We start from the raw sequence: 25,951 nt of genomic DNA on the forward strand, positions 1-25,951 counted from the left end.
AATCCTATATAGAGTTAGTCTAATCTAAATCAATTGAAATTAAGACTGAACTAAACCTTTGAGTAATTCAACTGCTCATTTATTTGCATAAACCCATGATTAAGACTACACAATCATTTCAGCTGTTTCTTTCTGCCTGTATTCCTCAGATTGGAGCATCTATGCAGATTAGTGTTTTAGTGAGCGCAAGGATTTTCACAGAGCCCCAGAGAAGTTCAAAACATCCCTTGAATTCCTGTTCATGGGGGATGATTTTGAGGAAAGGGGGGCTGCTGCAGGAGACAGTAAGCTGGAAAATCACACTCTGTGGAAGCATGTTCTTGTGGCAACAGAAACAGTAGGTTGTATCCATTATGTTTCCAAAATACTATGAGCAAATTAGTGATCTGCGTTATTGAGTACTTTCTGGGTGAAGACTATGTACCTGTTTGGGGGTCTGGTGAAACAAGCTTGTGCAGGAGCTCATACACACCATTCTGCTTCCCAGCAACAATCAGATTTCTGAGATAACATTGTTGACATTAGATTAAAGGCAAATTTCTATGACCACTAAGTAAAATGACAATTTATGTTATTAGCATCAATATGTCCAATTCTATCTCAACATGGCCAAAATCTGTGGATACTTAAATCTAAAGACTGGAGCATGAACAGAGACAGATCTTTCCATAAACCTCAAAACTGCCCCCGGTTTTGCAGAAGAATATGAAATCACATTTTACAACTTAATGTTTGCAATGCTGATGGTATAAAAAGGATTTCAAGGACCTACAATAAAACTCTCAGAATGCAGTCCTAAAATAAGTACTAGGGATTTCCTTTAGGAAACATGCTTTGAAAAGTGTTCAACCCTGGGGATTTTAAAAAGCTATCTGACTGTCTTATTTTGTCCTGGGGGTGGGGGGGAAGGAATGTAAAAATGGTTTAATTTCAGCAATAGTGCCCCCTATAAGCAATAGTAATATAGCAGCTTCTCACCTTCCAGGTTAGTTGAGCTCACATTTCCTGGAAGAGTGAGACTAGAGCTATAGCCAGCCTCAACTGGGCACTGTGTGGTCTCATAATGCTCATTCTTAGTCTTGTGTGAAAACAATATTATGTGGCTCATGCTATTCCCTTTGTCAAGAAAAGAAATAGCTTTCTCTTTCCAAATGTTAATAACCTGCTTGTTGAAACTGGACAAAAAGCGTTTCTTTAATAGACACCCATGGTTCAAACTAGTCATTCCATGAAGTTCGTTGTGGAAAATGCTTGTGGAAAATACTTCTAAATGCAAGTTTGGAACTAAAGCGAAGGCTTGGTACCAGGGCTTTTTTGGTAGAAAAAGTCCAGCAGGAACTCATTGGTATATTAGGTCACACCCCCTGACACCAAACCAGCCAGAACTACATTCCTATACATTCATGTTTTTTTTAAAAAAGCACTGCTTGGTGTCAATTAAATATGTTGAGCCAATGATATCAAAATTGTATAATATGTAACAGTCTTTTTTTAAAATAACATTTTATTGTTTTACAACATAAAACACAATATGATACAAAACAAAATGCAAAATTAACTTTTTTCTGCAAGTACAAAATCAAGAACAAAATAAATTATCTAATTAGAGCCTTAGGTATTAGTGAAAATGAGAGAGATAACAATTAACAATCTTAGAATTAACATAATTGAAGCATATTAATAACTTTGGGAATTTCACCATTTTTCTGCAGATACTCTATAATAGGGGACCAAATAGAAAAAAATAAGTCTGCTTCTGGTTCTATGAGTTTTTTCTTCATATCGGCTAACTTAGCCATTATATAAATATTCCACAGCTTCATATGCCACAAAGCTAAAGTAGAAGCTGATTCTGCCTTCCATTTTTGCACAATCGCTATTTTGGCAGCATAAATTAGGAAAGCGATTCTTCTTTGATTAACCAAAGTTATTTTATTACTTTTCTGTAAATTCAATAAAATAAATTCAGGAGATAGACAGTAGTCGCATTCTTGTAATTTCTGCTATTTCACTAAGTACTATTTTCCAAAATAAAATAATCTTAGGGCACCAAAACCAACAATGTAAATACGAACCTATATGCTTAAATCTTTTCCAACAGTATGGACTAATTTGGGAGTTTATATATGCCAATTTTCATGGAGTTGAGTACCATAAAGACATAAGTTTAAAATTTTGTATCTTTACAGGAAAAATGCTAGTAGTATTTTCAAAAGCATGCCCCAAAACTGAAACAAGACCTTGCCATTACACTCTTTCTTCCATTTCTGCTGATAAGTACTCCATTTTTAATTTTTCTAGAATACAATATAATTTTGATATAGCGCTTTTGTCACCAGTATCTACATATTTTAGCATACTTTCAAATTTTGTCAATGGGAGTTTTATATTTTCAAGTAATTGGATTGAGGAACATAAATGTTGAAGTTGCAAGTATTTATACCACAATACAGATTTTCCAATTTTAACTTCTAAAGAGGCCTTGTCAATACATTTGTTTTTATGTATTAAATCAATTAATTTTGTGATTTCAGCTGTACACAAATCATTATAATAGGATTTAAAGCAGGAACAAACCATGACTGACCCATAAAATAATTAAATCGTGAAATTTCAGGTAATACTTTCTTTCTCATATTATCCCAGACCTCTAAAATTGGAGAGGCAAATATATTAGATTGCAATTTATGTGATCTTTTGGTAGACTTTTGCCAAATTGCCTCTTTTATATTGAGTGAGAGTATACTATGTAACATTCTTGACAGGGCTAAATGAGGGGTGCTACTTTTCATGAAACTGAGGTAAATTACATCACACTAAACATCTGGTAAGGGGGCAGAGCATTTCCCCCCCTTCCAGATTGTTGGTAGTCCTAACTGTGAACTCTTCCTGCATACACAACCTACACACTTGTAAAGAAATACAACAAACATACCACACGTCTTCATAGCATTTTGTGCTCACAAGGAAACTGGGCCATGAAAGCTGACCCAGAATTTCTTGCCAAGGCAAAATTTTAGTGGGCATCAACACATTGTTACATGTTCTTAGGGTTGCCAAGTCCAATTCAAGAAATATCTGGGGACTTTGGGGGTGCAGCCAGGAGACTTTGGGGGTGGAGCCAGGAGACTTTGGGGGTGGAGCCAAGATCAAGGCTGTGACAAGCATAAATGAACTCTAAGGGAGTTCCGGCCATCACATTTAAAGCGACGGCACACCTTTTCAATTCCTTCCTTCCATAGGAAATAATGAAGGATAGGGGCACCTTTTGGGGGGCTCACAGAATTGGACCCCCTGATCCAATCTTTTGGAAACTTGGGAGGTATTTTCGGGAGAGGCACTAGATGCTATACTGAAAATTTGATGCCTCTACCCCAAAAAACAGCCCCCCCAGAGCCCCAGATACCCACGGATCAATTCTCCATGATTTTCTATGGGAACAAATCTCCATAGGGAATAACAGAGTTCCCAGCAGACATTTCCCTCCCCTCCCCCAGCTTTCTGACTACCCTGAAGCGGGAGGAGGGCCTCCAAACTGGGCAATCCCCTGCCCCCACCTGGGGATTGGCAACCCTACCCCAGGTTCAATCCCCGGCATCTCCAATTAAAAAGACCAGGAAGTAGACAACGTGAAAGACCTCTGCCTGAGACCCTGGTGAGCTGCTTCTACTCTGAGTATATAATACTGACTGAGATGGACCCATGGTCCAAAGGTTAAGATTAGATCTTTCTTTTGGGCCCAGACTTAGGATGCCAACCTCCAGGTGAGATCTGGGGATCAGCTTACCTCCAGACTACAGAGATCTAGGGTTGCCAAGTCCAATTCAAGAAATATCTGGGGACTTTGGGGGTGGAGCCAGGAGCAAGGGTGTGACAAGCATAATTGAACTCCAAGGGAGTACTGGCCATCACATTTAAAGGGACAGCATACCTTTTAAAATGTCCTTTCCAAGCTCCGGAGTGGTGCGCAGCCCCTTGCTCCGCGGGCGGCAGCACCACTTTTTTTTCTTGGCACAGCTGCTCTGATTGCAAGGGATGGAGCCGGTGACGTCAGAAGGATCGCGCAGCCTGCCTGGTGCCGCTGCTCTTCACCTGCCACCCCAGCCGGGGCCGGAAACTTTAGGGGGGTTGGGTAGCAGCCGCAGGCAGGGAAGGCAGCGGTGGCTGGCCTCTCTCCCCACGCCCCCACAGACCGACTGTGTGCCCAGAAGGGCCAGGGGGGTGCCAGGTAGGCGCCCGGCTGCAGGGGCTGGCGAGGCCAGGCAGCTTCCAAGCGAGAGGGCAGCTTGGCTCCTGGAGAGGTCCGCAGGAAGGCAGCCTTCCTTCGCCCCGCCGCCCTGGCCAGACGCCCACCTGGCTGGGCCTGCCACTGGCCTGGAGGGGGGCGGGGCGGGGAGAACACGGCCTGGCAAGCGGCGGCAGGCAAAGACCCGCCCACTGCTCTCTGTCTGCGGCTGCGCAGCGCCTGCGAAAGCAAAGGGCTGTCGCAGAAGAGGCGCACAGGCGCGCTTCCCTCCCTCCGGGGACAGCCGGCGCTCCACAACCAGGGCGCGGAAGAGCCCCCAGCCAGCCGGGCTGAGACGGAAAGGGAAGCTGCGCAGCCGCAGGGCTATCAGGAGCCTCATGTCAAAGAAGCGCCCAGCTCCAGCCCACCCCGCCGGGCGCTGGCGCGAGACCTTGGCAGCAGCCAACCCGTTTTGTCTCTGGCAGGTGGAAAGGGCCGCCATTCTCCCCCGCTTTCCAAATTTTTGGGGAGCGGGGGGAGGAGGCTCCAGATCGGGGGTCCCCCGCCCAGGCGGGGGATTTGGGAAGCCTACATGTTCTTCATGTATATAAGCTCTGAGAAACCCCAGGAAAATGTTATATGACTTAAGCTTTTTGTAAAGGACAAAGCACAGGAGAGTTATGTTGTTGTAGTAGTCCATATTCCAACACACTATTTGTTCTATTTAGAAATATACGAGGGAGAGTTTATTGGAAACAAGCACACTCTTTTAATGCACCAAAGCTGCTGTTTCTATGTAATAATAATAATAATTTTTAATTTATATCCTGCCCTCACTGCTGAAGCAGGCTCAGGGCGGCTATGTTTCCTGCACTCCCTAATATTTCAATTTCTGCAGGTTCACAGCTTTACCTCCTGCCCTCTTACCTCCCCAGTGAAAAGTGTCAAACTGGCTCCAAACTGTTTCAAGAGGTGCCCCTTCAAATCTCTGGCGGGTGTCTCATTCCAAAGGCCATTGTGATATAGTGATTAGAATGTCTGATTAGGGTATAGATTTCAGTCCAGCAGCATCTTAGAGGTCAACAAGATTTTGGAGTTCTAAGCTTTTGAAATTCAAAGCTCCCATTGGCAGATACAATTAGGAATGGAGATCCCTGGGCCTTTGTATCCCAGTCAGAAGATGGGAAGAGTGTTAAAAGGAAGGGAGGCAGGATGGAAAAGTACAACAAATAGGGGCATAGGATTCCTATGTCACTACAAATGCTGATTTTCTGCCCCTGGGCATTTCTTCCCTGCTCTAATCAAGCGGGTTACATTTCACATCGCACCTTTGCATCTTAACACACACACCCCTCTCACTTTCTGACTGGGTCATAAGCACTCAGGGATCTCTGTTCCTACTTGTACCTTATGAAGAGATCTTTGACTCTCAAAAACTTATTCTGCAAAAATCTTGCTCATCACTGAGATGAGAATGGACTTGAATCTAGCTCTTCTACTGCAGACCAACGTGGCTACTCTCCTGAAACTGATTCACATCTGGGAGATCCAGGTTTGAAAGCCCACTCAGCCATGAAAACTTGCTGGGTGACCTTGGGCCAGTCACACATGTTCAGCCTAACTTACGTCATAGGGTTATTGTGAAGATAAGGCAGAGGAGACAATAACAATATGAGCCACTTTGCGTTCCCTTAGGAAAGAAAGGCAGGGGTATAAATGATATAAATAAAATAAACAAAGGCTTGGACTATTAAGGAACATTAATATTCTGCGTCAAAACCCTGATTTCAGCCAGGTGATTTTAAAGGCAAAATGCATTTATCCTAAAACAGCCAAAACCCATAATTGTAAAATTGCTTTTTGGGGGAGGGGGTCTCTTGTTCTTGATTCTATTATTAGTCCCATGCCTTTGGCGGGAAGTGTCTTTCCTCTATATAAAATAAGCTAGATTTTAAGATATTTTGCTCACAGAATCCATTTGATAGACCCATTTACACCTATCTACAGCCAATTCATGGTCTCCTAAAACCATACAGTTTGTTATAGAAATGCTGATAAGTGTTCCTTAGCAAATGCTTTTCTAATGTAATGGGTTTATTGAAGCGTATAGAAAAAGCTTATAAGTAATACTGATCAAAAGAAAGGAAATGATATATTGCAATGAATAAAATGAAAACTGCGTTGCAGATTTAAGATTACATTGGACTTAATAAAGCATAATGGGATGAATATGAAGTATAGAGAGCTAATAAAATACATGATAGGTTTGATATAATATGCAATAAACTGAACAGACAAATACTCTATACACTTTGATATAGTGCATATTGAAAATTCTGGCAGGGATAAAATAGTTTCATCTGATAATGTGCTTCATTATATGAGGGGGGGGCGGGCTTTAACCAAAAAGGCAAGTTCCTACAAACTACAAAAGGTGCAGGCCTCTCCAACCTGCTAGTAGAGGCCAGCTTGGCTTCTCTGGCTCATTACTTTTGGCATTCAGTGATGCTCTTTGTAAATTAACCATGCTCACAGCAAAGCACCTATCTGAAATATGATAGATTGTTAAGAAACTGAACATTTGATTTTAAGGTTCAGTTTTCTTACACAGAGCCTGCCAAATCATTAGATTTGCTGGAAGTAAGATGCCATTTGAGCTCATTTTGCTGAGAGCAATCAAACACCTTGGCTCAGGTGATTGCTACCATTCACCTTGGCTTGTATGAGTCTCTTACTTTTGATGCATTCCCAGCTTATTCAGAGTGTCATAATTCAAACTTCTGATAGCTAATTCATCCAGTTGTTCACACAAACCTTTCCCAAGAATGCAGATGAATACAAATTTTTGGGGGGGAGAAAAGAGAAGAAGAGGAAGAGGAGAAGAGATTGGATTTATAGCCCTCCCTTCACTTGGAATCTCAGAGCAGTTTACAATCTCCTTTCTCTTCCCCTCCCCACAACAGACACCCTTGTGAGATAGGTGGGGCTGAGAGAGAGCTCTCCGAGACTGCTCCTGAGAGGAACAGCTCTGAGAGTTATGACTGACCCAAGGTCATACCAGCAGATGCAGGTGGAGGAGTGGGGAATCAAACCTGGTTGATTGATGTTATCCCTGGACTGATCCTGTGGAAATGATGCACACATATCTATGTGTGTTTTTTTAAAGAGTATAAGCAGACTGTTAAGAGTTCTGCTACCCTTACTAAGCCTTGGAGCAATTTGACCCATGGCTTCTCCTTCACCACCTTGAAACCATGTCTGGTTAACATTTACATACCTTGACTTGACTTTAATGTAAAACAAAGCTATTCCACCAGGCCTTTGGTTGAGGCAAGCGGGTGTCCTCATTTCATTTCATTTCATTTCATTTCATTTATTATACCATCTAATGCCTCCATTCACTGATTTACCATCCTGACTGCTGGAGATCGAGATGGCATTTTTGACAATTTTGACATTTAGGACACCTATGACATCTATGTCCTAAGCTGTAAAATGAGCTTACACCATCCATGCTGTTTTATCTGCTTATTTTAATTGTTTTATTGTTGGATTTTTAATTGTTCTATTATGTTGTAATCTACTCTAAGCCCATTATGGGAAAGGGTGGACTATAAATCTACAAAATAAATAAATAAATAACTAGATATTAATGCTGATTTTGTGTCCATGTACAGGCTATGCTTTGGGCAGGTGCCATATTGCTCTTCACAAAAAGCTACAGGTGGACCAAGCTGGTGAAACCTGGGGGGAGGAGAGGAAGTCAGAGATTGTAGATTTTGTTAAGGCCTAGAGATTTAATTAACCAACATTATTGGTTATTCTGGCTGTAGTAATATTGTTTACTACTATGTTTCAGCCAACTTCCTTGAAATAATAGCGATGCATGACCATGTCTGACACCCACTTCTCATTGTGCTTATGCCCATGCTAATCATTAACAGTCCATAAGGACCTGGTGGTGATGGAAAGTGCCATCAAATCATAGCTGACTTATGGTGATCTCATATGTTTTTCAAGCCAAGAGACTTTCAGAGATGGTTTACCATTGCCTGCCTCCATGTAGTGACCCTGAAATTTCTTGGTGGTGTCCAGGGCTTTTTTGTAGCAGGAACTCCCTTGCATTTTATTCCATACACGCCTAATGTAACCAGTCCTCCAAGAGCTTACAGTAGGCCCTGTAAGAAGAGCCCTGTAAGCTCTTGGAGGATTGGCTACATCATGGGTGTGTGTCCTAATATGCAAATGAGTTTCTGCTGCCAAAAAAAAAACCCTGGAGGTGTCCCATCCAATTACTAGCCAGAGCCAACTCTGCCTAGATTCTGAGATCTGTCAAGATGGGCTAGCTTGGACTATCCAGGTCAGACTCTAAAGCACAATAACTAGTACAGAACATATGGGTTGGGTTCTGTCCTGTGCTAGTGGTATGGAAGAAAAATTTTCCTACCTCCCTTTTTTATTGAGTAACAATGCTGAGGACTGGGGAGCCCCTATGGATAAAAAGCCATGCAACATGGGCGGCTGTACTGAGGAAGAGAAACCTAATGAAATTGCACCTCTTTGCATCTTCTATAAGAGAAGCCTTGGAAGAGATGCTGGCAGGACAGACAGGAGGGCCAATTTTGCCTGCTTTCTCCTCAGCAGTGCATCTGCTTATGTCCCTTTTCATCCATGTGGATTCTTCCAGCTCTCTATATTGCCTTTCTGAGGCTAAAAGGCTAACAGAAGGGGGAGGTGGAGAAAAGAACTCCTTCAACATCTTCCAGTTGTGCTGCATAAAAACCATTACCACGTATATACACAGATGACCACTGAAAGAACACTATTTACAGGTAAGCAACCAGTTTTTCCTTAAGTCTCTCTCTCTCTCAGCCCTTTGAAGCCTATGCTGTGGATCAAGAGACTTACATTGACAAAAGCCATGTGAAATGGGGGGCTATAGTAAGGAGGAGAATTTGGCACGCTTGAGCATAAAGGCTGGTTGGATCCAACCCAATAACTCCCAAGCAGGTTTAAAGAATAACAGAACTGCCAAGTGTGTGTGTGTGGGGGGGGGGGGGGGACTAGATGTACTACATTGCAGGGGCCCTGTTCGTCCTCAGACCCATGGAACCATGGGTAAAATTGGTTGTCATATCATGCTTGGTTTGAGTATGGGTGGTGTAAGGGGAACCTGGAGTGAATGTTTGTCTGAGGTGGCTCTTGGCAGCCCTCATTCCCAACAAAATGTTTCCTCACAGCTTGGAATAAAGCTTCATATTCCCAGAATTAGCTGACAAAATACCCGACATTAGGCAATGCTGGTGGCAAGGGACTGAGCTGATGGATATTCTAGAATGATCCTTTTAAATTAGGAGCCGGTGTTTTAACACGAAGTTCCCAAGATTCCTTTCAGTGCAAGACTATCCACACTGGGCACAATTTAAGACTTTGCTTAATACCAAAAGGAAAAGAAGAGTCCACATTCTTATTCAGTTTGCCTTTGTGGCAAGCCATGGTCTGTATTGTGCCTTGGAGACATTCCATCCTGTTAAGGAAAACAACAAACAACCTTCACCTTTATAGTACATCTGTGACTGGAATTGAGCAGGCCCAGCTCAAAGGAAAGCAAACAGAATAGCTTGGAATAGAAATTGAATGTCTACCACCAGCACCACCCTTCAGGGTGACCATCAGCACAAGCACCTTGGAAATTAAAGATGGTTGGACTGGGAAAGCAAAATGAGGATTGGGTTGCTTGTATCTCTTATGAATTAAATGAGACACGGAGTGAAGTTATGATTGTATCTTTAGTAGAAAGTCTTCCTTCTGGAAATGTGTAAACAAAGCGAACACTCGTGCTCCCTGCAGCAAAAACAAATGTTAGCACCAGTGTTTGGGTACAGTACTATGCTAAAGAACTCATGTGAATGGGTGACGTCCATCATGCACTGCTTTAGTGGCAACTGTATATCAGCCATATTTGGTGCACTGAATTCTCTTTTATTTTTAAATGTAATGTGTAAGCTGGCCTAATGCTGTCTTAAAGTTATTAAGTACCATTGTCCACCCCTACTCTGAATCTATAAGCAAACAGGGATGTGATGCACACACACACTCCCTTAATAGACATACACAGAAGAGTTTTCCTGGTAGTTGTACTCTTACATATGAAAATAAGTATCTCACTGTTACTATTTCTCTCAGAGGGCTTGAGGTGGAAGAGATGAGGTACAATTTCAGCCACTTTCTTACCTGTAATATGTCCTGGCCCATCCCCCCCTCCAATAATGCACATGGCTGTGGTGTGTGCATGTGAATATTGCATGGGCTAGCCAATCAAGCATATATTTCCTACCAAAGTTAACACACTGCTGAGAATATCACAAGTAAGAAAGACTATCACTCTGAACAATGTGGTGTCAAGTTCACATAAATATAATGGCCATATGATATAACCAGGGGTCCTTTTGTAGGAAAAAAAGGTGGTGGAGCTCATCCAGTATTGTTATGCAGCTGCACCTACTATTCAATGGACAAGGTGGGAAGGAGGAGGGGGAACTGCCAGAAAGACATATGGTTCTGATATGTGTGTGCGCATGCAGTCATTTATAAATGTGTCAGTTCCATGGAAACCAACATTTTTAAGAATAAACAGGATTGCAAGCAAGAAGCTAGAAAATATAAACTGTGTCGTAATAGGTGATTTTAACTACCCGCAGATTGATTGGGTCAATATGTGTTCTGGTCGAGAGAAAGAGATTGATTTTCTTGATGCTCTCAATGACTGTGCTATGGAGCAGATGGTCTCAGAACCTACCAGGGGTGGGGCGATCCTGGATTTGGTCCTAAGTAATGCCCAAGACATGGTGAGAGATGTAAAAGTGATTGCACCGCTTGGGAGCAGTGACCATAATCTTATTGATTTCACCGTTTGTATAAATAGGGAGTTGCCCAAAAAGACCGCCACAACCACATTTAACTTTAAAAGGGGTAAATTCTCTGAGATGAGGAGGCATGTGAGGAGGAAACTGAAAGGAAAGGTAAATACGGTCAAAACCCTTGGGGAAGCTTGGAGACTATTTAAAACTATAATCCTAGAAGCTCAGATAAAATACATACCACAAGTTAGGAAAGGCACAAACAGGCATAAGAAAAGGCCTGCATGGTTAACAAACAAAGTAATGGAAGCTGTAAAAGGTAAGAAGGACTCCTTTAAGCGGTGGAAAACCAGTCCAAGTGAGATTAGTAAAAGGGAACACATGCTGTGGCAAATCAAATGCAAGACTGTGATCAGGCAGGCAAAAAGGGACTATGAGGAGCATATTGCAAAATACATAAAGACCAACAATAAAAACTTCTTCAAATATATTAGAAGTAGGAAACCAGCCAGGGAGGCAGTGGGGCCCTTGGATGACCATGGGGTAAAAGGATTACTGAAGGAGGATAGGGAAATGGCTGAGAAGCTGAATGAATTTTTTGCCTCTGTCTTCACTGTGGAAGATGAGAACTTTGGAAGGGGTGTTGAAAGACCTGAGTCAGATTGAGGTGACAAAAGAGGAGGTCCTACAACTGATAGACAAATTAAAAACTAATAAGTCACCGGGCCTGGATGGCATACATCCAAGAGTTCTGAAAGAACTCAAAGTTGAACTTGTGCATCTTCTAACAAAAATCTGTAATCTTTCATTGAAATCTGCCTCCGTTCCTGAGGACTGGAAGGTAGCAAATGTCACCCCCATCTTTAAAAAGGGTTCCAGAGGAGATCCGGGAAATTACAGGCCAGTCAGTCTGACTTCAATACCGGGAAAGTTGGTAGAAACCATTATCAAGGTCAGAATGAGTAGGCACATTGATGAACACAGGTTATTGAGGAAGACTCAGCATGGGTTCTGTAAGGGAAGATCTTGCCTCACTAACCTGTTACATTTCTTTGAGGGGGTGAACAAACATATGGACAAAGGAGACCCGATAGATGTTGTTTACCTTGACTTCCAGAAAGCTTTTGATAAAGTTCCTCATCAAAGGCTCCTTAGAAAGCTTGAGAGTCATGGAGTAAAAGGACAGGTCCTCTTGTGGATCAAAAACTGGCTGAGTAATAGGAAGCAGAGAGTGAGTATAAATGGGCAGTCTTCGCAGTGGAGGACGGTAAGCAGTGGGGTGCCACAGGGCTCGGTACTGGGTCCCATGCTCTTTAACTTGTTCATAAATGATTTAGAGTTGGGAGTGAGTAGTGAAGTGGCCAAGTTTGCGGATGACACTAAATTGTTCAGGGTGGTGAGAACCAGAGAGGATTGTGAGGAACTCCAAAGGACCTGTTGAGGCTGGGTGAGTGGGCGTCAACGTGGCAGATGCAGTTCAATGTGGCCAAGTGCAAAGTAATGCACATTGGGGCCAAGAATCCCAGCTACAAATACAAGTTGATGGGGTGTGAACTGGCAGAGACTGACCAAGAGAGAGATCTTGGGGTCGTGGTAGATAACTCACTGAAAATGTCAAGACAGTGTGCGTTTGCAATAAAAAAGGCCAACGCCATGCTGGGAATTATTAGGAAGGGAAGTGAAAACAAACCAGCCAGTATCATAATGCCCCTGTATAAATCGATGGTGCGGTCTCATTTGGAGTACTGTGTGCAGTTCTGGTCACCGCACCTCAAAAAGGATATTATAGCATTGGGAAAAGTCCAGAAAAGGGCAACTAGAATGATTAAAGGCTGGAACACTTTCCCTATGAAAAAAGGTTGAAACGCTTGGGACTCTTTAGCTTGGAGAAACGTCGACTGTGGGGTGACATGATAGAGGTTTACAAGATAATGCATGGGATGGAGAAAGCAGAGAAAGAAGTACTTTTCTCCCTTTCTCACAATACAAGAACTCGTGGGCATTTGATGAAATTGCTGAGCAGACAGGTTAAAACGGATAAAAGGAAGTACTTCTTCACCCAAAGGGTGATTAACATGTGGAATTCACTGCCACAGGAGGTGGTGGCGGCCACAAGCATAGCCACCTTCAAGAAGAAGAAGAAGAAGAAGATATTGGATTTATATCCCGCCCTCCACTCCAAAGAGTCTCAGAGCGGCTCACAATCTCCTTTACCTTCCTCCCCCACAACAGACACCCTGTGAGGTGGGTGGGGCTGGAGAGGGCTCTCACAGCAGCTGCCCCATCAAGGACAACTCCTGCAAGAGCTATGGCTGACCCAAGACCATCCCAGCAGCTGCCAGTGGAGGAGTGGGAAATCAAACCCGGTTTTCCCAGATAAGAGTCCACACACTTAACCACTACACCAAACTGGCTCTCCTCTAAAGAGGGGTTTAGATAAAAATATGGAGCAGAGGTCCATCAGTGGCTATTAGCCACAGTGTGTGTGTGTGTGTGTATATATATATATATATATAAATTTTGCCACTGTGTGACACAGAGTGTTGGACTGGATGGGCCATTGGCCTGATCTGATCTAACATGGCTTCTCTTATGTTCTTGTGTTCTTAATTTGCTGGATTTTCAAGTATCTCAGAAATAACGTTAAAAAAGGAAAACAAAAATATCAGCAATATCAAAAGTATTGTGAAATTCTTCTTACAGAATGGAAAAACAAAGGTTACAAGAGGGCCAAATAATTTTTTATTCTGCCTACATCAGGGCTGTAGCCAGGATGGGACTGATTTTGAGTACGCTGAAAGCACTGATTTGTCCCATCTATAATGCTTGGAAGCAAGGGGGAGGGGAGTGAAAGGGATCACTGAAATGGCTTGAATTTATTTCAGCCTAAGGTTGAAATAGATGCAAGCCATTTCAGCAATCTCTCTCGCTCCCCCCTTGCTTCGTAACACAAATCCCATGAACTTCCCCCAAACCACTGGAAGGGTTATGCATAGGGATGGGCATGAACCTGCAGTTTGTGAATGACAAACCGGTGATGTTCATCATGAAATTAGGTTTGTGATGAGTGTCAATCCCTGGACTTTCAGTTATCAATACTCTCCATGATCATTCAAGAGTTTTATTGAAACACTGATGCCTCAGGCCAAGATGCTCCTTGCGAAAACTGACACTGGTGAACAGGCCCCTTCGTATATCTTAGGTTTACCATTACATTTCAAACCACTAGGCACCAAGCAAGCAATCCCTCCCTGCAAAGTTACATTCCCATGTCCAACATGCAGGTGCGAACATAATCACTGAGACCTAGACAGATGACCTTAATTCCCTCAGAGACCAGGCAGGATGATACTCATGTTTGGTACTGAAAGAGATAGCGATGGCTGGCAGAAACAGTGCAAGTGCAGGGTTACTACAGGGCATTATTATTACATCCTAAACAATGGCAAGAGACCCTCTTGACATATTGGCCCCCAAAGGCCCCCCAAGGCCCCCATCACCTCTGGGGCTTATTTGGATATTTTTATGGAAGGATTTGATAAGTTGGGAGGTTTTCATGTCGCTTTTACAGACCCATTCCTCCTCACTAATAGATAGATAAATTTATTGTCATTGTTCTCCACAAAAAGAGAGCAACGAAATGAGGTGCTCTTCCACAAACATACCAACACATCAAACACACATATTCATATTCATACCATTTAAATACATATAAAACCATTAAAACCATTTAAATACATCTAAAACAGATAAACATTCATAAAACCATTAAAACCATTAAAACCATTAAAACCATTTAAATACATCTAAAACAGATAATCCTTCATAACCCTGCATTTAACCTAACCACAGCACTTGGATAGAAACTGTCCTTAAATCTGTTTGTCCTAGCCTTCAACACTCTATATCGTCTACCTGACAGTAAGATCTCAAATAGCAAATGGCCCAGATGTGAAGGGTCCCTTAGGATCATTTGTATCTTCCTTTTACATCTCATATTATACAGATCCACCAATGAGGGGAGAGAACATCCGCAAATCGGAAAATGAGACCATTTTACTAGATAGTAAAGTTACCCCTGTTTGAAGCGAGAGTCCAGAATGTCCTATATTTCATGGTGACTCTGACCCCAAACCAGGATCCCTAGTCCTAATCTGTATATCCCAATATCGTGTAGTGCTTCATAAGTGAAGCTGGCAATCTTTGCTGTCTGATGCAGCTTCTGTGTTCAGATATTCTTACGTTAACCAGCCACATTGTCATTCCCACATACAACAAATTACATGGGCATTGTATACAATAAACGACCCCTCCAGAGTTACAATTAACAAAAAGATCTACGTAATTTAGAATATATTGGTTTTAAGGCAAAGGCCACAAACAGAACAGTCACCACATGGAAAATAGCCTTTTGGACAGTGCCTAATCTCTGAAGCTTGATTTGGTCTAGGACCCAGTTATTCAACAGTCCACGGTATCCAAAACCAATTCCCACAGATTTTATTTTCTTCCTGTCAGCTTTCTTCATTGCCCTGCTTTCACACTCATACATAGAAATAGGGAATATGATGGTGTGAAATAACTTAATCTTGGTAACCAGCAACACATACCTCCACTTAAGAATCTTTTCTAGCTCCTTCCTGGATGCCCTTTCCAGTCTTAGTCTCCTTCTGATTTCTTGGTTGCAGTATCCCTTTTGGTTGATAATGGAACCAAGACATAGAAAATCTTGAACAATTTCAGTTTCTTCATTGTCAGATTTGAAGTTGTGTAATTCCTAAGCAGCCATTACTTTTGTCTTGCTTTGAAATTTTCAGCTTTAACCTCCACCAGTAGTCGTTTCAAGTAATTTCAAGTCTTCAAAATTTTCTGCCAATAATGTGTTGTCATCTACATATCTCAAATTGTTAATTTTTTATTCTACCAAGTTTCACCACCTTCATCTAATCTAATTCAGCTTTCCTTATGATATGTTCTGCATATAGATTGAAGAGATAAGGAGATAAAATATATTCTTGTCTGACACCTTTGCCTATTGGAAACCATTCTGTTTCTTCATATTCCATCCTAACTGTTGTCTAGAGTTGGGGTCCCCAACCCCTGGGCTGTGGACCAGTATTGGTCCATGGCATGTTAGCAACCGGGCAGTGAGTTGTATAATTATTTCATGACATATTACAATGTAGTAATAATAAGAAGACGACATTGGATTTATATCCTGCCCTCCACTCCGAATTTTAGAGTCTCAGAGCAGCTCACAATCTCTTTTACCTTCCTTCCCCACAACAGACAGCCTGCGAGGTGGGTGGGGCTGAGAGAGCTCTCACAGAAGCTGTCCTTTCAAGACAACTTTGTGGGAAGCTATGGCTGACCCAAGGCCATTCCAGCAGCTGCAAGTGAAGGAGTGGGGAATCAAACCCAGTTTTCCCAGATAAGAGTCCGCACACTTAACCACCACACCAAACACTTTAGAAATAAAGTGCACAATTGTATCATCCCCAAACCATTGCCAACGCCCCCCCATGGAAAAATTGTCTTTCACAAAACCGGTCCCTGGTGCCAAAACGGGTCTAGAGTACAAATTGCCTTTCAAAATAATCAAATGTTGTGGCACACTCATTTCTTTTAGAACCAATCATAGTTTTTCATGATCCACACAGGCAAAAGCTTTGCTGTAATCTATGGAACGCAAGCTGATTTTCTTCTGAAATTCTCTTTGTATGCTCCAACAACCAACATAAATTTTCATTGTCAATTCTAGTGCCTCATCCTTTTCTGAATCCAGATTGAACATCTGACATTTCTTGTTCCATATGTAGTAATAATCTTTGTTGTAAGATTTTAAGTATTACATTACTTATGTGAGAGATTAATGCAATGGTAAAATAGTTGCTGAAGTCTTTGATGTTTCCTTTTTTGGAACTGGAATGTAAATTGAGTGTTTCCAGTTTACAGGCCACTGTTTTGCTTTCCATATTTGTTGCCACAATTTTCTTAAGATTTTGATGGATTTTGTTTCTTTTGCTTGGAATAGCTCTCATCTTCAACTTTCTTCTAGTTTTCAATATTAACCATTTATAGTCTGCACCACATTTGGCCCTGGTCTTGTTTTAGCAGAGAGAATATTGGCCAAATGGTGATATTCACATATGCAATTTTTTGTTGGCCTGAAACGTGTGTTTGCAGTGAACAAATTGTTGTCTTTGCAGAATTCTGAGTCATGCTCCTGCTCCATTTTGTACTCCAAGTCCAAATTTTCCAACAATATTTAATTCTGCCCAAATCCTACTTTATCTTCAAAATAGCTACAGTCCTTAATTGACTTTTTGCCTAACCAGAAGACTTCTTAATCCCTCTTCCACCAAAATTCAGCAACATCCAATTCTGTCAGTTGGCCAGTCATTAAAATGCCAAACACCCCCCCTCCCTTTCAACACTTCAATCCACTATTTGAAAGTGACTGCCTAAGAATGCTGGAAGGCAGAACTAGAAACTGTCCTCAAACCCAAACTGGCAGAAATCTTTCTTTCAGCAGATATTTTTGGTGGTACTCAACCTCTGAATACCTTACTGTGAAATGGTCACATTATCTCTATCTTTCACAAGGTTGGTCTGAAGCCACAATAGCTGAAGCTATGCTTGCTAACATTAACCGTTTTTGCACACAGCTCACCTCTCAGTCACAATCCTGTTCCCTCCGCAGCGTCTGGTTGGATTTCCCACCATCTGTGCCGAAGTTACAGGAAGTGCCGCAGCTTTTGCGTAGCAAACGTAAACCGCTAAAACCCAGTTTACATTTGCTACGCAAAAGCTGCGGCACTTCCTGTAACTCCGGCGCAGATGGTGGGAAATCCGACAGACGCTGCGGAGGGAACAGGATTGTGACTGCGAGGTAAGCTGTGTGCGAAAAAGGTTATTATTTTACTAGGAGAAAACTGCATTTTGCCAGAAGAAAAATGTATTCCACACTTTTCCCCCCTCATGAAAGCACTCGATTGTTGTTTAAAACTTTTCCTTTAAAGCTTTTCTATGTTTAGCTTCCAGTGTTGTCCCTTCCCCCCAGCGTAACAGTCATTGGGAAAGACTTTTAGAGTCTAAATGCTTAGACAACATCAGCTGTAGAGGCTGATGATGCTTTAGTGCTAATATTTTATACTAGAAGTAGCAGGAGCTGCATATAGAGATGGAATGTTTGTCCCTGAACTGACTTCATCCACTTCAACTCATTTCTAATATGCCACAGGCTGATCTCATTAATCTGTGGTACTCAGATGATGAGTGGCCCAGAGTCATACACAGAAAATGCCTTTTGGAAGCTGTTTTGTCTAAAGGGCATGAAGTGTCTGATTCCAAGCCACTAACATCTGAGTGTCCAGAAGCCTTGTGTGCATGTTTTTCAGATTTGTTCTCTGCTAACTAGTGCCAAAAACCATCCTGAACCTTCTGAGGCAATTATTATAAAGCAAACAGTGCATTTAAGACAGAGGAACTTGCGTGGTGGATAAGCTATAAGGAAGATTTATGTGCAGGCTGGTTAAAAGAATTTGATTAAGATTAAATGATGTGTGCATTCTTTTCGTATCCTGGATAGGAATTTCATTTAAAAATTTACACAGCTTCATAAAGGACAAAACTCACATCTTCTGGCATTGAGCTGTCAATGATGGAAAGATGCTTTTCACTATATATGTGATTTCTATTAATGGGTATATTCCCCTTCACAAAGGTGAGTACATTCTAGTAGCCAAAATATCTTCTTCTGGGAGAATAAAACATATGACACAAGCCTCTCTTTGAAAATTTGAAGGCTGCTTGTGGAGACAGGAATAGCCACCTAGTTTTGCATGCCTTGACCAGATGAGATGGGACACTGATTTGATTTAGAATTTACTCAATCCAAATGTTCTTGTTAAAGTTGGCAATAGGAGTCCAGCTGGGCAGCCATGTTGGTACAAAGCATTAGAATAAATTTAGAGTCCAGTGGCACCTTTAAGATGAACAAAGTTTTATTCAAGGTATGAGCTTCCACGTGCATGCATGCTTCCTTGAATAAAACTTGGTCTTAAAGGTGTCACTGGACTCTAACTATGGCAGTAGAGGTGTGTGCTGGAAAAAAAAAAAATTATAACTTTGGATCCAGGCTTAAGTGGGGAGATTTTTACTATGATTGTTTACTTTTGTTTAGGACATTACTAATTTAGGATTCAAATTCATGTGGTTCCAGAGTCTAGGACCATTACTTTCAATTGGGAATGCATAGGAGGATCTGGGGCAGCTATTCTCTAATCTAAAGACCCCCCCCTCTCAAGTTTCAAGTGAATTGGATTCAAGGGGGGTCAGTTTATAGACCCCTGAAGTAGATGCCTGTCAGCACAGATTCAGTTCTCTCCACTGATTCATAAAATGACAGTCAAGCAATAGTCTAGTGGGAGAACTCTGACTACCCACATCATTAAAAAAAAACCCTCACGTCTGCTTTTTTCTGTTCTTACAATGACTTACAGACAATACAGGTTTCTTACCTTTCCACTGAAAACTCTGCCATCCATCCTTGTGGTGGCCTGCTTGTTTCATTAGACAAAGTAAAAATGGCTTCCTTTGCAAACAAGCACCCATCTCATTCTACTGTTATGGGGATGTACTAAAATGAATGGCAAGAATGCCTACTGGGAATAACGGGAGCAGCCTGAAGGCTCATTGCATATAATGCCAACTTCCAGCCAACTAAAGTAGGAAGGATTAAAAAGCTATAAAAGAACAGAGAAAAGGAAGGAAAGTTTGGGTTGACTATGATTCATGCATGAACAGAAGGTGAGGTAGTGTGGAAAACCAAAAAAGCAACAACCCCACACTCCTCTTTGATTACTTAAATTGGAGAAATGATAACAGATATGTAAGGTGCTTTGAAGCTCACTGGAAATTCCTGAGATTCTGAGAGCAACTAGCTTTCCCAGGGAAGAGAGCCATAAAATCCACCCAAGTGTCAACAAGCATAGAGATGCATTTCCTCAAAGAGATAACAATTTGCTCTAATGGCCAGGAAGGACAAGAGAAACAGCTATTGTTAATCATGAGTTGGATATTGAGGTGTGGAGAATGTCAGCTCTTTAATGATTGGGAGATGTAGGTTCATCATCCCACATGGGAGTGGGCTCCCTAATACTGGATTAGGTAAGGAACTTCCAGCCAGTTAAGGTAAAAATAAAGGTAGTCCCCTGTTCAAGCACCAGTCATTTCTGACTCTGGGATGACATTGCTTTCACGTTTTCATGGCAGACTTTTTATGAGGTGGTTTGCCATTGCCTTCCCCAGTCATCTACACTTCCCCCCCAACAAGCTGGGTACTCATTTTGCCGACCTTGGAAGGATGGAAGGCTGAGTCAACCTTGAACCCAGCTTCTGCCGGGATTGAACTCAGGTCATGAGCAGAGAGCTCAGACTGCAGTACTGCAGCTTTAGGTAGGAAGGGTTAAAAAGCTATAAAAATCCAGTTAACACAATCGAACACTAGAACTTAGACCCTCCTGCATTGAGCAGATGGGAGTCAGAATCAGCATTCACTCCACAAGCATCAACAGAGGGAGATGTGGAGGTAACTTCTGTATTGTTAATGTTAGCTCTGATATATTTTTCCTGTTTCTTTCCTTAGACCTGCTGTAGCTAGTAGGTAAGATAATCATTTCCCCTTGTCTTGTTTAATAACCTGTAGTCAGGGCTTTTTTGAGCAGGAACACACAGGAAAGCCGTTCCGGCTGGCTTGGTGTCAGGGGGTGTGGCTTAATATGCAACTGAGTTCCTGCTGGGCTTTTTCTACAAAAAAGCCCTGTATAAAACAATGGTGATATCAGGGGGAGTGGCCTAATAAGCAAATTACTTCCTTTTTTTATAGAAAAAAGCCCTGCCTGTAGTTAATAAAACCTTTCTTGTTTAAGACAGCAGGCTGTGTTTCAAATTCCTCCCCATCCACCTGACCCTTGCTCACACACTCATGTGTTCATGCATTCACAGTGAAAGAGTTGAAGTAATTGGGAAACTCTGTTCATTGTACATGCTCAGAGGCAGCCTTTACTAGTGTTGCCCTAGTCAATGGTAAACATGGGAGGCTGAATTTAGTTTGGTAATCCTACAGTCACCCACACTTGGAATAATCCCTGTTAAACAGAATAGGACTTAATTCTGAGTAACTATGCATGTAGAGACAGTTGGACAGGATGAGACCATCTTCCTGAATATTTATTCTGTGCTTTACATCTGAAGGAAGTGAGGTAGTGATACAAGGGGAAATGGGGACCATTATTTTCAGAGTCTAAATTTACTGGACTTTGTAATTGATTATGGGCCATTCACAAGGGTCCCTCAGAGCTCAGGAGCAGCTTTGCAGGAGATGTCAGGGGCTAAGATGGGAAGCATAAGGTTGGAAATCTCCATTGCTCAAGCTGAATTCCTCCCACAGAACTCAGGTTAGTGACTAAAGAATGGAATGGAGAGAATAAATATCAAACAGCTTCAGAGTTTTGAATCTTATAGCAAAAAGTTCAAAGTGGGAAAAAAGAGTTCATCTATTGAAAAGAAGCAATAAAGTTCAGAAGCCTTGCAAAGTCTTCAAAATGTTCTTCTGATTTTCTTTCAAAGGTAAAGATTTAATAAGCAAGGATTTTAAAGCCAAATAGCCTACCTGATGTAGAGCCCCAACAATTTTGCGAGCTTCCTGATAGACAGTTTCAGAACTCCACTGGGGGTTCAGCTTCTTCAGAGCTTTTGCCAAGCGATTGTGCTCTCGCAACCATAGTGTATGCAGAGCCGCCAATGAAATAACTTCACTAGATCGGCTGTCTCCAGCCATAAAGCATTCAATCCTTTCTACTTTATCTGCTTTGAGGTTTTGTGCACAAGGCGAAGGGACTCTGTCGACAAAAGGCAGGTACTCGTGGCCATTGTCAAAGTATTGCGTGTTTATTCTTAGGAGGCCTTCTTTGCTCGTCAGATTCCTCAGTTTGCTTTCTATTGCTGGTGTGCTACCATAAACTGTTGAAGCATCTAAGAAGGAGGTTAGACTATTAATCTGTTGCCTTGGATTTAGGGTTGATAAGTTTCCTAGGAGGACTCCATGATAACCAGTGGTACAGGCAGGAGATGAACGGTAAAAAGGCATGCAGTCCATGTTCATGCGGAATGTGTCATTTGCAAAAACCTGTGGATTAAAACATCTTTCATTAGTGAATCTAATATACCTGCAGTTTGAGCACAAATAGAAATGATATTAGTTCTTACTAATAATGTATGCACACTGAATATGTGAACATATGAAGCTGCCTTCTACTGAATCACACCCTTGATTCATCAAAGTCAGTATTGTCTACTCAGACTGGCAGTGGCTCTCCAGGGTCTCAACCTGAGGTTTTTCACACCTCTTTGCCTGGACTCTTTTTAGTTGGAGATGCCGGGGACTGAACCTGGGACCTTCTGCTTCCCAAGCAGATGTTCTACCATTGAGCCACCGTCTACTCTCCCATGCACACCAGTGTATTTGTCCTGTTCCAGTACATACTTATGGCATTCTTCTTTTGTAAGTCATATTGAAGCGTACATAGCTGAATTCTTAAGTCTGTGGCATTTTGTATAGATAATTGTGCATGGAATATATGTACACAGCACCATTTATGTACATAAATCTCAACTTTATCCTTGACACAAGACAGAAAAATATTATTTTTTCAATTTTCATTACTGATGATCCCACAAAATTACACATTTCCTGATATGCCACATTAAGTTTTCTGAATATTAAAATCACCATATCTTTGTTTATAAGAATTCACACACCATTTGTTTGTAACTGAATATTAGTGGAATACCTATAATTATTTTGAGTGTGATGGCAGAGGTATATGCCAATATACTGCAGAGACACAATGGAGAGCATAAGGTGCTTACGCAGTCTTCCCCCATGAGATCATAAAACTATCCAGTGCTCCAAAATATGCACCTGATCCTGTGTCCCTCATTTTCAGAGTATCATGTTGAAAGAGGCTTCCCCTCTCCAAATTGTTCCCATTTACTTTGTTCTTTAGATTTGAATTTGAATCATCTGACACTGGAGTCCAATCTTGTCTTTATAGTTCTATCACTTCATCTGCATATTTCCACTCTGGGTTTTGTTCATTGCATTTCCTTCCAATGTACTTCAGAGGTGTAGAAGCTGTTGCACCATTCTTGTGGTGTCAGCAGTCAGAAGTTATATGGAAGAGCTAATGATGTGGATGCTTTTCATATTGCTGTCATCCATTTCAGTTACAGCAGTGTTGGTGTGGGAAACATAATTATGGACTCCTGCCTCATAATCCTGGAGCGTCAAATAGACTGGAAAATTATATGAGGAGGAAGTGCATTGTGGTATTTCACATGGGAATAAAAAAATGGACTATTGTACACACACACACAAATCAGTAGTTGGAAATAGCATATGGCCTAGATAATACCCTAAAATTGTTCTGTTGGCACATCAGTCAGTATCCTAGGAAACATTTGTATGACATAGCATGGAATCGGGCACAGAATCCATGAGGACCCCCAGGGATATAGTGCTGCTGAAAGATCGAAGACTATTTCTCGAAATGTTGGCAGCTCCCAGTTGGGTGCCAATTAACGCACTATTCTGTAGACATGTTGGCTCTTGTAAATACATATTTTCCTTGTGAGAATGAAGGAAGTCTGGTGTGGAATGGGTACAATATTCTAAGGGGTTCAATATTCTTCCTAAGATATAAAAATGCAAATGAGTTGGCTAAATAATGATTGAAAACATTACCTAATGTTCATTTATGGATATATGTGAATGATTTGTTGAAAATTTAACAGATAGTTTATCAAAAGGTTTTGAACCAGGTTTGGAAATTGTGGAATTGTAATATTTGAATGCATTGCCTGACAACCCAGGATGATGTGTCTGAGGCCAGTCAAACTAGAGGAAGAGACTCACGGTGTGTTCCTGGAGCCTGTAAAGAACCCTGTTTCATATTTGTATTCTCTGAATGGCCCATTACCAAGTTACCTCTGGACAGTGTTATGGGTTCTTTAATTTTAGCAGGATATCAAATGCTGTGAATACTCTAGTATTGTCAGTACCCTTCTGGACTGGTCTAGGATATCCTAGATGCCCTTATACAGACAGCAGCTAGAAGATATTAGAATGGGGGTCTTGAAAGCTGGAAATTACATGAGTGCAGTGCTTATCCAACGTCCACATCCCAAAAGAAGAGAGTGTAATCTTTATTAATACTGTGTAACAACAGATATGTGAGATGCAAAATTGTAGTCCTGTCCGAGTTGCTGGGAAAGGATTACATTGAATTGGCTTGTATGACTGAAACCTGGTTAGAGGAGAATTATGAAGTCTGTCATACTGAAATAAAACCTCCTGGTTATGTGGTCCTTCATAAATCCCTCTCAGGAGGATTAGGAAAGTGGCTAGCTATCATCCTCCTTCTTCTTCCAGAGATTATCCTTCTTTCAGAGACTGCCAATGCAACATATAGCTGATGCTCTTCAAGAGAGAGGAGCTGATAAAATTGGTCTGCCCACAGAATTTAATAGATCTGAATGGTTTTCAGAATGCCCTGGGACTTTCACATCAGAACAAACAGCTCTGCCTAGGCTGCAGTGAAAGCGCAGAGTAAGACGCTCCTGAAAGTCACCCCTTCTTGCCCACTCTCACCCTCTAGGTGGAATCGAGCAACTTGCTGTACTACTGAATTGAGTGATTTGAAGAGGGCTGGAAGACGCTTAGAAAGACATTGGCAGAAAACTTGTATTGAATTGCACTGGTAGCCTGTCAAGCTTCTTGAAAGACCTCTGAGGCAGCAGTGAGAGCTGCAAAGAAATCCTATTTAAATTCTATCTTGGCACTAGCTACCTTGTGCCCAGGTACTGTTCAGCTGTTCAAAACAGCTTGGTACCTGCTGACCTGAAGAGGGTTTTGCTGATAAAAATCACTCAACTATATTATGATTTGGTGGTGACACTTGAAAAAAAATCCAACACATCACATGGTCCATTTATGGATCATTTTGAGCAGCTAACCATGATGGATGTCATAATCTTAGGATTGATGATAGTAGGAACACAGTCTTAGGATTTATGATGAGCACTACTTGTACACTTGGTCCATGCCCTTCTTTGTGGCTGAAAACATATAAGGACCACATCAATGGAGTACTGAAACACATCATAAATCGATCACTGACTCAGCAATCATTCCCCAGTTCACAAAAACAGGCAGTCATTCATCTTCTACTGAAAAATAAAACCACTAGAGAAGAATTATCAGCCAGTATCCAACTTGTCCTTCCTGAGTAAGAACACTGAGAGAGCAGTAGCAGCAAAATAATTTCAAGTCTGTCTGGATAACTCACACCTTAGACCGGGGGTATCAAACTCATTTGTTATGAGGGTCAGATATAACATAAATGGGACTTTGTTAGGCAGGGCCATATGTGTCATAAAACGTAATGCTAGATAGCAGAGATATAAACTTTATAAAGGACACAGGCAAAAACAATTGAAGTTTTTTAGACTTAAAATATAAACATGCTTAAAACAGTTAACACTTTTGTGATATTATGTTTATTTAACAGTCTCTGATATCTGACACCTCACAAATCTGCCCTCTCCTGTCTTTAAAGGATGCCTATCTAAAATGGGAAATAGTGGGATTTGGCAATGCAAGAAAAACTACAAGGATCACAGCAGAAACTTAAAATATAAAATGGTCTGAGCCTAGGAAAACATGAAATGGCTGGGTATTACAAATTCCCCCGTGTCTACTCAGCATGGCAGTGGGTTCCCAGGTTAGGGTATTCATTCAGAC

General features: G+C 41.5%; 1 protein-coding gene across 1 annotated transcript in view; it reads right to left on the bottom strand.

Annotated features, from left to right (window-relative positions):
• TPO (thyroid peroxidase) overlaps positions 1–25,951 on the bottom strand; it is a 100,210-nt gene that overhangs the window by 26,792 nt on the left and 47,467 nt on the right. Inside the window, exon 8 of the mRNA XM_060262326.1 lies at positions 21,761–22,241. Within this exon, the coding sequence (XP_060118309.1) occupies positions 21,761–22,241 (481 nt within the window). The remainder of the gene's footprint in view (positions 1–21,760; positions 22,242–25,951) is intronic.

Source organism: Heteronotia binoei, chromosome 1 (assembly GCF_032191835.1).
Source record: "Heteronotia binoei isolate CCM8104 ecotype False Entrance Well chromosome 1, APGP_CSIRO_Hbin_v1, whole genome shotgun sequence".
Classification (NCBI taxonomy): domain Eukaryota; kingdom Metazoa; phylum Chordata; class Lepidosauria; order Squamata; family Gekkonidae; genus Heteronotia; species Heteronotia binoei.